Genomic DNA, 14,162 nt, shown 5'->3' with positions numbered 1-14,162 from the left:
CGGATAAAAGCTCAGCAACACATGTTTAGAGCAATGACACCAAATGGACTCATTTGATGGAGGACACCAGGATACAGATAAACACACACAGATATTGCATATAGAAAAAACAATATAATGACCATAGATCCAGACGTGTGAATCCATGGGAGAATACTGAAATAACATGGGAATGCTAAATGTACTGGGTACACACACACACGTATGGACCTTTGCATGCACACACACACACACACACACACACACACACACACACACACACACACACACACACACACACACACACACACACACACACACACACACACACACACTAGAGAATCTCTGATGATGCAGCAAGTGGAGGCAGTGTGTTTACCAGCGAAGGTGCCCTTGCTAAGGCACTCTTTGATGCGGTTTGCTCGACGGACGTGGAAGGCCTTGGTGATCTCCTGATTCATGAAGCTCTCACGGTTCAGCACATTGGCCACCATCATCCTCAGGTCAAACACCTCCAGCAGCTCAGCGATGGTGGCCACCTGCATCAGATCCCCTCGGCCCTCATCCAGACTGCCTGTGTACAGGTACTGCAGCACCGCCTGAAACCACCACACAGTTGAAATATAATCAACACCCTCGACCTATCGGAATCGAGTATTAGGACAAGCTGTGGTATAAATCAAGTGAATAAACACCACTTGAGGTGTATGGATTCACTTCAGTTTAATAACCTTTCATTAGAATTCCGCATCTTTGTTGCCCTAAAATGTGTTATGGTTATGATGACCAGTAGAGGGCACTCTTCAAAGTGCTCGAAGAAGATGATACAATCCTGGAGCAGTATAGGGAATGGGAACCTCACGGTGAGCTGGTTTTGTATTAATACGGTGATTTAAGTAGATGCTATTATCCGAAGCTACTTGGAAGACTTGGTGATGTTGCTGCGATCTGATCTTACCTGGAAGGGTTCTTCCTGTATGAGACCGTCCATGGAGACCACGGTCATGAGGCGAGGTCGCCCCGTCTCGGGGTCAGCTACGTGCTCCAGGTACACACTCAGGAAGCCCCTCCCCCAGCTTGAAAGCCCACGGCCGGCCCCCAGGGCCCCCACGGAGCACTGGCTCCTGGCGGGGAGGGCGTTATCACTTTTGGAAGTCCTCAGGGAGCCCTGATGGAGCATGGGTGGCCGTTTGATTCCCCTGGCTCCACCCTCCCCATCATTATCGATGTCCAAGCTCTTAGTACGCCCTGCCTGCTCTTTGGCACCTCTCCTACTCTGTTCATCCTCCTCACCGCTCTCGGCGCGCTCCTCTCCTTCCCAATCCGCCTCGATGGCCAGCAGATCCAGGGTGAAGAGGTCGTAGAACTTGGAGCAGGAGGTGGCCAGGTAGACTTTGTGTGCGAAGACACGCGTGGCGCCGCCTTGGAGTAGGAAGAGGACATCAGCGCATAGCGGCTGGCAGAGGAGGGAGTCGGGGGCTTCTCCGTCGATGGGAGGGGGGTCAGGGATGCCCACCACAGGGCGCGGGGGCCGAGGGGGCAGGAAGGGGGCCTGGAGGAGGGGCCGCTGGACTCTCTTCAGGTGGGACTTCCAGAACTGGAGGTGACGGCGGGAGATGAGAGCGGAACGGATGGCGTTGTCGAACACATCCTTGACCCCAAACTGGGCCACGATGCTGGTCTCGTAGTAGGGAATGCCCAGCTCCTTGGCCACCTCGTGCCCTCTCTCTGGAGGCAGGATGTCTGTGGGCTTGATGGGTCTGAGGACAAGGGGGAGGGGAGAGGGTTAGGGCATTAGCAGAGTGGTAGGTCTCTAATGAAAGGAGTGTGCTGACAGAAGCTATGGACAGAGAAAAGGTGAAACAGGTATGTTTGCGTTTCAGTCAAATGCTGCACATGCAGTTAATGGATGTGATGGGTGTTCTGCAGTGAATGTCGCCCGTGTCAGCAGCATGGATGATGGCGGGCTCACTTGGCCAGGGGTCTGCGGGCGCGGTTCACAGCCTCCAGGTCAGCGTAGCGCAGGTCCAGCTGGCAGCCCACCAGGATGATAGGGGTGCGGGGGCAGAAGTGCTTGATCTCAGGGTACCACATGGTGCGGACGTGACGCAGGGAGTTGGGGTTGGCCAGGGAGAAACACAGCACTACCACGTCAGACCTGCACCACGCACAGAAATGACAGCGAGAGAGAGAGAGGGTAATGTAGGAGGGAAGAGGTGAGAAGTCAATTCCTGTCTGATTTTCATATGAGAAGAGTCTGCTACAGTGTACACTACCGTTCAAAAGTTTGGGGTCACTTAGAAATGTCCTCGTTTTTGAAAGAAAAGCACATTTTTTTGTCCATTAAAATAACATTAAATTGATCAGAAATACAGTGTAGACATTGTTAATGTTGTAAATGACTATTGTAGCTGGAAACGGCAGATTGTTTATGGAATATCTACATAGGCGTACAAGAGGCCGATTATCAGCAACCATCACTCCTGTGTTCCAATGGCACGTTGTGTTAGCTAATCCAAGTTTATAATTTTAAAAGGCTAATTGATCATTAGAAAACCCTTTTTCAATTATGTTAGCACAGCTGAAAACTGTTGTGCTAATTAAAGAAACAATAAAACTGGCCTTCTTTGGACTAGTTGAGTATCTGGACCATCAGCATTTGTGGGTTTGATTACAGGCTCAAAATGGCCAGAAACAAAGAACTTTCTTCTGAAACTCGTCAGTCAATTCATGTTCTGAGAAATGAAGGCTATTCCATGCGAGAAATTGCCAAGAAACTGAAGATCTCGTACAACTGTGTACTACGTCACCCCCTTATGCACTGACATATTGAACGACAAGGTCAAAGGTCAATAATATGTCAACTTCTTTAGGACCATCTACAAGTAAATGACACAATAAATTATCAAATAAACTATCAGATAGTGTTGGACACAGAGGACAGTGTGAGTGTGCCTATAAGCAGCTGATTGTTGGATAAGGGTGCATGCATGGTGGCCTGTCTAGTGGGTTTAGGGCCAGAGGTTGAGCACAACAGCACCCAGACAGACGGGCAGACACAGAACAGCTGATCTGGCAGTGCCTCTTGTCAGCTGACTGCAGGCTGACTGAGCACACACATAGTCATTGACCATTTAAAATGCTAGCAGGGCTTAATCCACACACACACACACACACACACACACACACACACACACACACACACACACACACACACACACACACACACACACACACACACACACACACACACACACACACACACACACACACACACACACACACACACACACACACACACACACACACACACAGAGTCATTGACCATTTAGAATGCGCACACACACACACACTCTGTCACTCAAAAACAGATCCACAAAGTGACAGGGTGACTTGTTATACAAACCCAGCCCCCACCTAACCTGCTCAGTGACTGTGTGCGTATACATGTGTGCGTATACGTGTGTGTGTGTGTGTGTGTGTGTGTGTGTGTGTGTGTGTGTGTGTGTGTGTGTGTGTGTGTGTGTGTGTGTGTGTGTGGATTAAGCCCTGCCAGCTGGCTGAGTAAGGATCAGTGTTATGCCAGAAGCTTATTGTCTGAATGGCCTGGGTGAGAGGGATAGAGAGATGATTCCATCACGTCTGCCTGCTACAGGAGAGGTATATTGTATCTAGCTATCAGAACACAAAACATATTAATAATGGTAGCCATATCAGCCACTATGACTGTATGTGACAGTGTGTGTATGTGTTTGTGTGTACACGTGTGTCCTTCAGCCTAAAAGCCAGGTGAGCTGAATGCTGGTAAATAAATAGTGTCAATCCTTTGCCAATGACCTGAGATCAGGGGGGGGGGGTTGGTTATTAGGTCAGTTACCAGAATCTGGCTGTACAACAAGTACCCTGAGCCCAAAGTACCCACAGCCTCCCAGTGTGTGTGTGTATGTGTATATATATCTCCTCACCTGCCGTAAGCGAAGCGTCTGTCTTTGTGATGGTCACCGAAGGTGTCCCATAGTCTTAGGGAGACACTGACCTCATCCACCACATCCCTAGACCTCTCCAACACCTAGAGGCACAAGCACACATCAATGGAAGAAGTGTGTGTGTTAGTGTGTGTGTGTGTGTGTGTGTGTAGGTGTGTGTGTAGGTGAATGTGTTTGTAGGTGGGTGTAGGCGAGTGTGCTTGTAGGTGCGTGTAGGTGTGTGTAAGTCTGTGTGTGTGTAGGTGTGTGTAGCGTGCATCCATGCCCACCTCCTGGCACACGCGGTACTGGTCGATGGCCCAGACGGTTGGCACGTGGGTGGCGAGCAGCTGGTACTGTGTGAGGGTAGCATTGCAGGCGCGGGCACAGATGAGCCTGGTTTTGCCCACTGCATTGTCCCCTACCACCACACATTTAATAGTTTCCACATTGGGCCTTTCATAGTCTGTGTCTATATCCATGGAGAGGGCCCTGAGAGAGAAAGAAAGAGAGAGAGAGTGAAGGGGGAGAGAGTGGAGGGGGCGGGGGGGGAGAGAAAGAAAGAGCGAGAGAGAGAGACAAAGAGGAGGGGGAGAGAGATTAAGTGAAGAATTCAGGTACAAACGCAACAACACTGACCAGAACAGCACTGACCAGTAATGAGCAGCTCCTGCCAAGCTCCTTCAGAGTGAACACATGGTACGGAGGCAGAGAAATAAAGAACCGAGCAGCTATTTATGTCATAACAGAGAGAGAGAGAGAGAGACACAGAGAGAGAGAGAGAGAGAGAGAGAGAGAGAGAGACACAGAGAGAGAGAGAGAGACACAGAGAGAGAGAGAGACACACAGAGAGAGAGAGAGAGAGAGAGAGAGACACAGAGAGAGAGAGAGAGAGAGACAGAGAGAGAGAGAGACACAGAGAGAGAGAGAGAAAGAGGATAACACTACTAGCCTCCTCTTTCTCTCAGGCAGGGAGGAGTCAAGCATAACCACTAGCGCCTGCAGCCAATGCACTGTACATTGTGAAGATACATAAACACAGCCCCATTATCCACACTCCACAGACAGTCAGCATTTAACCTGTTGATGATAGAGGGCGCTATTTACACTTTGGGGGAAAATCGTGCCCAATTTAAACGGCCTCGTACTCAATTCTTGCTCGTACAATATGCATATTATTATTACTATTGGATAGAAAACACTCTCTAGTTTCTAAAACCGTTTGAATTTTGTCTGTGAGTAAAACAGAACTCATTTGGCAGCACACTTTCTGACCAGGAAGTGGAAAGTCTGAAAATTATGCTCTGTTCAAGGGCCTGCCTATAAATGGGCATGATACGTATTAGTATACATGCACGTCATACACCTTCCCCTAGATGTCAAGAGGAAGTGAGAGAAGAAATGAAGTGATTATCTTGGTCTGAGGTGGAATAAATCCTCTTGGAATGACGTGTCCGCCATTTCCTGTTTTCTGGAAAGCGCGAAGATGGACCTGGAATTGCCTTCTGAAAAGCTGTCGTTATAGGCGACTACTATCTCCGGCTTTGATTTTATTTGATACATGTCACAATATCATCGTAAAGTATGTTTTTTCAATATAGTTTTATTAGATTATTGACATTTTTTCGGGACGTTAGGCGTGTTGCGTTGTCTGTGTTTGTTGACGTTGGAGAGCTTCGCGCCACTTGGCCAGTGTGCTTGTTAATTCAAGAGGGAAAAACGATGTTCTAAATCCAAACAACGACTGTTCTGGACAAAGGACCCCTTGTACAACATTCTGATGGAAGATCACCAAAAGTAGGACCCATTTTGTGATGCTATTTCATATATCTGTCGAACTGTGTACTAGTAGTTTTGCGCCCAGGTTTTGGCCACTCTCTCGCTATAACATAAGCCTTATGTCGTAATGAAGATATTTTTAGAATTCTAACACTTCGATTGCATTAAGAACTAGTGTATCTATCATTTCCTATACAACATGTATTTTTTTGTAATGTTTATGAATAGCTATTTGGTCAGAATAGGTGAGAATCTAATAGAAATATCCGCACATTCTGGGCAAAAGATGCTACGTTAGCATAATGGATAACCACTGATTTCAGCTCTAAATATGCACATTTTCGAACAAAACATAAGTGTATGTATAACCTGATGTTATAGGACTGTCATCTGAGGAAGGTTTATGAAGGTTAGTGAAAATTAATATATTTTGCTGGTTTATTCGCTAACGCTAACGTGCCTATTGCTATCGCTAACGTGCCTTGATGAATGAATGCGGTTGTGTGGTAGGCTATTGTAGTAAGCTAATATAATGCTAGATTGTGTTTTCGCTGTAAAACACTTTAAAAAATCGGAAATATTGGCTGGATTCACAAGATGTTTGTCTTTAATTTGCTGTACACCATCGATTTTTCAGAAATGTTTTATGATGAGTATTTAGGTATTTCACGTTGGTCTCTATAATTACTCTGGCTGCTTCGGTGCTATTTCTGACGGTAGCTGTGATGGTAGCAGCAATGTAAAACTGATTTATACCTCAAATATGCACATTTTTCAAACAAAACATAGATTTATTGTGTAACATGTTATAGGACTGTCATCTGATGACGTTGTTTCTTGGTTAGTTTGGTTGGTTCTTGGTTAGTTTGGTTGGTTTCGTGCATGCTACCTGTGCTGTGAAAAATGTCTGTCCTTTTTTGTATTTGGTGGTGAGCTAACATAAATATATGTGGTGTTTTCGCTGTAAAACATTTTAAAAATCGGACATGTTGATTGGATTCACAAGATGTGTATCTTTCATTTGCTGTATTGTACTTGTTAATGTGTGAAAGTTAAATATTTCAAAAAAATATTTTTTGAATTTCGCGCTCTGCCTTTTCAGTGGAATGTGGGAGGAGTTCCGCTAGCGGAACGCCGGGGCTGTAAAGGTTAAAGGAACACACGATCTCTTCATGAACATGACAAGTGTATCGTAGCCATGGCTCCAACCCTGCCGGAGGAGAAAGCCACTTATCAGAGTGGGCCATGATAAACCAGGACCCAGTCCTAGTGGCAGACTTTCTGATGAGTGAATGAGTTCGCTCCATAGAGAATGATAGAGGACTCTTTGTATTCGTCCCATTATGGTGTCTGTGAGTCCACGGGCAGCACCATTGAAGCCATCTCCATTTTGAAGTAGTCAATTTTCTTCTTCTACTACTTCTATGAGTTGGTTAACAAACTGAAAGGGTGCACACTGCCACCTGGAGTGTGTTGTTTGAACAGGTATAAAGACAAGGTTGCCTATTTACTGCTACCTGGAGTGTGTTGTTTGAACAGGTATAAAGACAAGGTTGCCTATTTACTGCTACCTGGAGCGTGTTGTTTGAACAGGTATAAAGACAAGGTTGCCTATTTACTGCTACCTGGAGCGTGTTGTTTGAACAGGTATAAAGTCAAGGTTGCCTATTTATGTCTGGTCACGAGTATATTTCATTGGCTGATTCTTCCTGATGACCTGGATAGAATTATGTGATCCTTCCTTAATCCATAGGAAGCCCCACCCAGTTGACTACTTCAAAATGGTGAAAGTCCTCAATGGCGCTACACATACTTAAACAAGCTTATGGTTTGCGCTCATCTGCCGAGGGGCACTCATTAAAAGACCCCCACCCCCTCATGCCAGACCTCTTCCTTCCTTCCCTCCCTCTCTTTTTCTCTCTCCCTGGAGAGTCTGCTGACGCCAAGATTGCCTCCTCTTTGAAAACAGAAAGAGAAATAGGAGGCAGTAGCGTTTAGAGAAACAGTAGCGTCTGAACAGGACAGATGACAGAGCTCTCGGCTCGTCCTGAAACTCTAGTCTAGAGCCACAGCAGCAGAACAGTAAAAGAGCATGTGGTTGCCCTATGCCAAAAGGAAGTGCTGAAGGAAGTGGTGATGTACAGACAGAGTACAGACCACTTTGACCTGGTTCAACAGACAAATGGGTCTGAAAAGCAAGAAGTTTCCCAGAGACTTACTTGTCTTGTCTATTATTTAACAGAGAATGCGATGAAAGCGATGATTCATGTGATTGGGTCACACACAGGACAGGACAGTGTCTCCATAGGCTCCCCTATCAGAGTCAGAACACCAACCAACTTCCATCAAGAGCTTGGCACGTAGCAGAGGTGATCGCATAGTTCCAATGACTTCCTCTTAACGCCATAAATTCACAGCCCTGTGAAAAGCTTACTTTAAGCTTCTTCCTTAAAGCTGGAATCCTTAACTGCCACGTCTGTTTGGGATATTACAACACAACAAACCGTTTTTTCCCCCCCTTGGACATCATTGCACGCACAACAGAACAGCAGAATATGCACTGCAACGTTTTTTAAACACGCTGCTCGACGCATCTCACCTCCGTTTTAAGACGCTGCTCGACGCATCTCACCTCCGTTTTAACACGCTGCTCGACGCATCTCACCTCCGTTTTTTAAACACGCTGCTCGACGCATCTCACCTCCGTTTTTTAAACACGCTGCTCGACGCATCTCACCTCCGTTTTAACACGCTGCTCGACGCATCTCACCTCCATTTTAACACACTGCTCGACGCATCTCACCTCCGTTTTAACACGCTGCTCGACGCATCTCACCTCCGTTTTAACACGCTGCTCGACGCATCTCACCTCCGTTTTAACACGCTGTTCGACGCATCTCACCTCCGTTTTAACACACTGCTCGACGCATCTCACCTCCGTTTTAACACACTGCTCGACGCATCTCACCTCCGTTTTAACACACAACACACCATTTCTGACATGTCAAATCAAGGCTGTCAATATTCGGCTCTCATGAGGAATGATCTTATGAAATTGGAACAGGGTTGTTGCATTTCATTTCGGCAAGCCATGAACACCCACAGTCGCAGATTGTTCTGAAATCGTTTCTGTAGTTAAAAACAGATAAGAGTAGCATTCCTGCAACATTATTTTGTTGAAATATAATTTGATCTCTGAGAAATTGAGCGAATTGATTGCACTCAAATTGCCCATTTTAATTTACAGAATGAATATAATATTCAATAAATACAGTAGCTAACATCCAATTTCGAACAAAATGTCTTCTAACAATGAGCAGGATATGAGGAATCCAAAGAAATGGTTAAAAGCCACCCACAGACGGGGGGGTGGCTGCGTCGAGCAGCGTGTTAAAACGGAGGTGAGATGCGTCGAGCAGCGTGTTAAAACGGAGGTGAGATGCGTCGAGCAGCGTGTTAAAACGGAGGTGAGATGCGTCGAGCAGCGTGTTTAAAAAACATTGGATGTTAGCTACTGTATTTATTGAATATTATATTCATTCTGTAAATTAAAATGGGCAATTTGAGTGCACCCATGCCAATCCCACCCATCAATCAATCAATCAATCAATCAATCAAATGTATTTATAAAGCCCTATTTCACATCAGCAGATGTCAAAGTGCTGTACAGAAACCCAGCCTAAAACTCCAGAAAGCAATGCAGATGTAGAAGCACGGTGGCGAGGAAAAACTACCTTGAAAGGCAGGAACCTAGGAAGAAACCTAGAGAGGAACCAGGCTCTGAGGGGTGGCTAGTCCTCTTCTGGCTGTGCCGGGTGGAGATTATAACAGTACATGGCCAAGATGTTCAAATGTTCATAAATGACCAGCAGGGTCAGATAATAATAATCACAGTGGTTGTAAAGGGTGCAACAGGTCAGCACCTCAGGAGTAAATGTCAGTTGGCTTTTCATAGCCGAGCATTCAGAGTTCGAGACAGCAGGTGCGGTAGAGAGAGAGAGTAGAAAACTGCAGGTCTGGGACAAGGTAGCACGTCCGGTGAATAGGTCAGGGTTCCATTGCCGCAGGCAGAACAGTTGAAACTGGAGCAGCAGCACGACCAGGTGGACTGGGGACAGCAAGGAGTCATCAGGCCAGGTGGTCCAGAGGCATGATCCTAGGGCTCAGGTCCTCCGGGAGGGGAGGACCTGAGCAGGCTTATACAGTATCAGCTCTCTATGTCTGACAAGTATTATTATTGTCATACCTTGTCAATAGACTGCTTACAGGAAGAAAACCAATGTAATTTTGTAATTTGGGTGAACTGTCCCTTTATCACCTAATAGCAGGAACAACACCATCTAGTGGTCAGAACCTGGTAATATCAGGATATACGATGGGACTTAAACCTGACAACTTCCATGACTAAATACTCAGTGGGGGAAAAAAACATCATCAAATTCACATTATATAGGATGAAGCAACAATACTCCAAGCTGCAGCTCCATAGTACTTGTCAAACATAGAGAACTGATACTGTATACTCATTGTTGTGGTGGGATTCCTCATGTCTAAGTCATTGTTAGAAAAAAGTTTGGTCCATATCAGATGTTAGGTACTATATTTATAGAATATTATATGAATCCTATACATTAAAATGGCCAATTTGGATGCAATCAATGAGCTTCATTTCTCAGAGATCAAATTATATTTCAACAAAATAATGTTGCAGGAATGCTACTCTTACCTGTTTCTAACCAAATTAATTATTTCAGAACAATCTGAGACGGTGGGTGTCGAAGTCCTCTTTCTGGTGCTTTTTGAGGTGGACCAACCCAGTAGAGAGAGAGAGAAAGTTGGTTAGACTCCCGTGCTTCTCTGAAGGTGATATTGATACGGCCAGACCAGAACAGACCTGCAGTCCTGTCCTACCACTCTGCCACTCCAACCTATCCAAGGTCCCATAAATAGGCTGTTTGAAAGATTCATAGGCTTATTATTGTTCCATTGACGTAGATGCACTTCATCCCTGCCCTGACAGACAGTAGCGGATAAAAATGGCATCCATTCATCGGACACAAGAGACGACAGGCAGCCGGATATTCAGCTCACCCCCTCCCCCACCCCTCCACTCATCGCCACCAACTCCTGCTCCTCTCGTCTCATACATTGTCCCTGTTGCTACAGATTGAGACACTATTGCAACAGGCCTAAACAAACAATGTCAGGTCTTGTTTAAGAGCTACAACAAACAGTGTGTTCCCTCCTGTAATATTCCATCACCGTTACAGTCCCAGAGCTGTCAAAGCCACTGAGCTGCAGGTGTTATTATTACACTGTACCTTAGTCGATGTGAGTAGCGGAGGGAGTGACTGAACCCAGAGAGATGCAGAGGAACTGAGGGAGTAGTGGCTGTCAATCTACACTTTATCTGTGCTCCCTCCCTACTTTTCCCTTTGTGTTTGTCTTTCTGAGACACACAGTCAGGCACGTACTGTAGGTCTACGTTGAGTCAGTTAATAGTGTGATAGAGAGAGCAGTAAAAGTCACGACATTCTATCCTTATCTAACAGTTCTTCACTTCAAGGAAAATTCCAACCAAAAACAAGATTTTGGTATTTGTTTCATTAGTCCGAAATGTTTTGCATGTCAGAAAGTTTCAACATATTACATTTTCAAAATACATACAGTACCGGTCAAAAGTTTGGACACACCTACTCATTCAAGGGTTTTTCTTTATTTTGTATTATTTTCTACATTGTAGAATAATAGTGAAGACATCGAAACTATGAAATAACACATGGTAAAAACGAAGAAACACCCTGGAATGAGTAGGTGCGTCCAAACCTCTGATGGTGCACTTTGCATCATACCAGATGTATTTATGTATTTTGAAAGTTAAATATTTTAGAAAATTGATTACTGACATGCAAAACATTTTGGGACTATATAATCAATGGACTGAAACAAATACCAAAATATAATTTTGGGGTGGAATTCTTCTTTAATGGTCGTAGCAGCTGCAAGAGGAGCACATCAATAACAGCTCTGAGAGTTGCAGATGGAAAGAGCAATAAAGGGAAATATTAGACAGTCATCCCTACAGGATCAGCACACCACCACTCAGGGTTGAGTACAATGTGCTTTGTTTTCCAAGTAAGTCTATGGGGCTGACAGAACCTATGTGTAGGACAGAGTGTGTAAGTGAATTCGCATTAATGTGTCACATCAGCAGTGTCACAGCTCACTCACCACTGGCTCATGCTTGTTTTGTATTTGAGAGTGTGTCTGCATGTGTAAAACATACAAAGGCCTGCCTGTGTGTGTGTGTGTGTCTGTATGGTGTTAAGGGTCCCCTGGGTCTGGTGTGTAACAGGCAGGCTGTGAGGCATGGAGATATGAAACTAGGGGCAGAGGACAGTTTCTCAGGGGATCAGACGCTGGATCCCTGGAGCACTACACCATCGCTCTGTGGCACAGCATCCACCACGCAGAAGGCAGCGAACACATACACACGCACACATTTTACACTCTTACCCAGACCGATTCCAACTACTGTGTTCATCTTAAGGTAGCTGAAACAACCACATATCAAAGTCACAAACACACAGAGAGGCTGGCTGAGAGAGGCAGCAGAGGTAACTAGACACAGAGCTGTGTAGGGTTTAATTCACAGCCAGTGACTGATGCTGAGTAAAGCAGCAGTCTAGACACCATCTGTTAGGCTGTCACCTGTACTACAGCGATTGGAAACGTCAGTGAACAGCAGACACACTGAGGAAGGTGCAAGCCAATACTTCAGCTCTGCTACTAAGACATGTTCCCCTTGAAATAATAACATAAAAACATCTCATCTACATCAAGGCCTTTTTTACCTCTATATTATGGGGTTGTTCCACATTGATCTAAGGATGGAAAAGTGAGTAATGCAAGGTGTTAGGACAGGAACAAGTACAAGAAGTCCCGCTACGACCTCCTCAGAGTCAACAAAGGGACAATATAGGAATAAGGTGGAATCATATTACACAGGCTCAGACGCCCACCGCATGTGGTAGGGGCTACAGTCCATTATAGATTACAAAGGAAGACCCAGCCATGATCTGCCCAATGATGCCTCTCTACCAGATGAACTCACGCCTTGACAATAACAAGACTGTACCGTGCGTGAGGGCCCCCAACTACCCAGAGGACTGGGTGATCTCACTCTCTGAGGCCTACGTGAGTAAGGTCTTTAATCAGGTCAACAAACGCAAGGCCACGGGGCCGGATGGTATTCCAGTGCGCATTCTCAGAGCATGCGCAGATCAGCGTACAGGCACATTCACTGTAATTTTCAACCTCTCCTTGTTCCAGTCTGTAATCCCCACATGTTTTAAGATGACTACCATCATCCTTGTTCCTAAGAACTCTTGACTACCGCCCTGTAGCACAATGACTACCGCCCTGTAGCACAATGACTACCGCCCTGTAGCACCGACATCTGTAATCATGAAATGCTTTGAAAGGCTGGTTATGACACACATCAACTCCACCATCCCAGACACCCTAGACCCACTCCAATTCGCATACCACCCTAACAGATCCATAGATGACGCAATCTCAATTGCACTCCACACTGCCCTCACCCACCTAGATAGCGGAATACCTACAGTTGAAGTCGGAAGTTTACATAAACTGAGTTTAAATGTATTTGGCTAAGGTGTTTCACAATTCCTGAAATTTAATCCTAGTAAAAATGTTCTGTATTAGGATCACCACTATTTTAAGAATGTGAAATGTCAGAATAATAGTAGATAGAATGATTTATTTCAGCTTTTATTTCATCACATTCCCAGTGGGTCAGAAGTTTACATACACTCAATTAGTATTTGGTAGCATTGCCTTTAAATTGTTTAACTTGGGTCAAACATTTCGGGTAGCCTTCCACAAGCTTCCCACAATAAGTTCGGTGAATTTTGGCCCATTCCTCCTAACAGAGCTGGTGAGTCAGTTTGTAGGCCTCCTTGCTACCACACACCTTTTCAGTTCTGCCCACAAATTTTCTATATGATTGAGGTCAAGGCTTTGTGATGGCCACTCCAATACTTTCTTTGTTGTCCTTAAGCCATTTTGCCACAACTTTGGAAATATGCTTGGGGTCATTGTCCATTTGGAAGACCCATTTGCGACCGAGCTTTAACTTCCTGACTAACGTCTTGAGATGTTGCTTTAATATATCCACGTCATTTTCCTTCCTCATGATGCTATCCAGTCCCTCCTGCAGCAAATGACCCCCACAACATGATGCTGCCACTCCCGTGGAAGCTGTTTACAAGGCAGTTGTTGGAAAAATTACTTGTGTCATGCACAAAGTAGATGTCCTAACTGACTTGCCAAAACTATAGTTTGTTAACAAGAAATTTGTGGAGAGGTTGAAAAACAAGTTTTAATGACTCCAACCTAAGTGTATGTAAACTTCCG

At 45.2% G+C, this 14,162-nt stretch overlaps 1 protein-coding gene across 3 annotated transcripts in view; it reads right to left on the bottom strand.

Annotated features, from left to right (window-relative positions):
* rhobtb4 (Rho related BTB domain containing 4) overlaps positions 1-14,162 on the bottom strand; it is a 69,793-nt gene that overhangs the window by 17,982 nt on the left and 37,649 nt on the right. For all 3 annotated transcript variants that reach the window (XM_071404106.1, XM_071404107.1, XM_071404105.1), the window contains 5 exons: positions 4,235-4,436; positions 3,945-4,048; positions 1,952-2,137; positions 938-1,739; positions 359-578 (listed from right to left, as the gene is read on the bottom strand). In XM_071404106.1, the coding sequence (XP_071260207.1) occupies positions 359-578; positions 938-1,739; positions 1,952-2,137; positions 3,945-4,048; positions 4,235-4,426 (1,504 nt within the window). In that variant the 5' untranslated portion in view covers positions 4,427-4,436. The remainder of the gene's footprint in view (positions 1-358; positions 579-937; positions 1,740-1,951; positions 2,138-3,944; positions 4,049-4,234; positions 4,437-14,162) is intronic.

This window comes from Salvelinus alpinus, chromosome 5 (genome assembly GCF_045679555.1).
Source record: "Salvelinus alpinus chromosome 5, SLU_Salpinus.1, whole genome shotgun sequence".
In the NCBI taxonomy this organism is placed as follows: Eukaryota; Metazoa; Chordata; class Actinopteri; order Salmoniformes; family Salmonidae; genus Salvelinus; species Salvelinus alpinus.
This window is presented reverse-complemented; position numbering and strand designations above follow the sequence as displayed.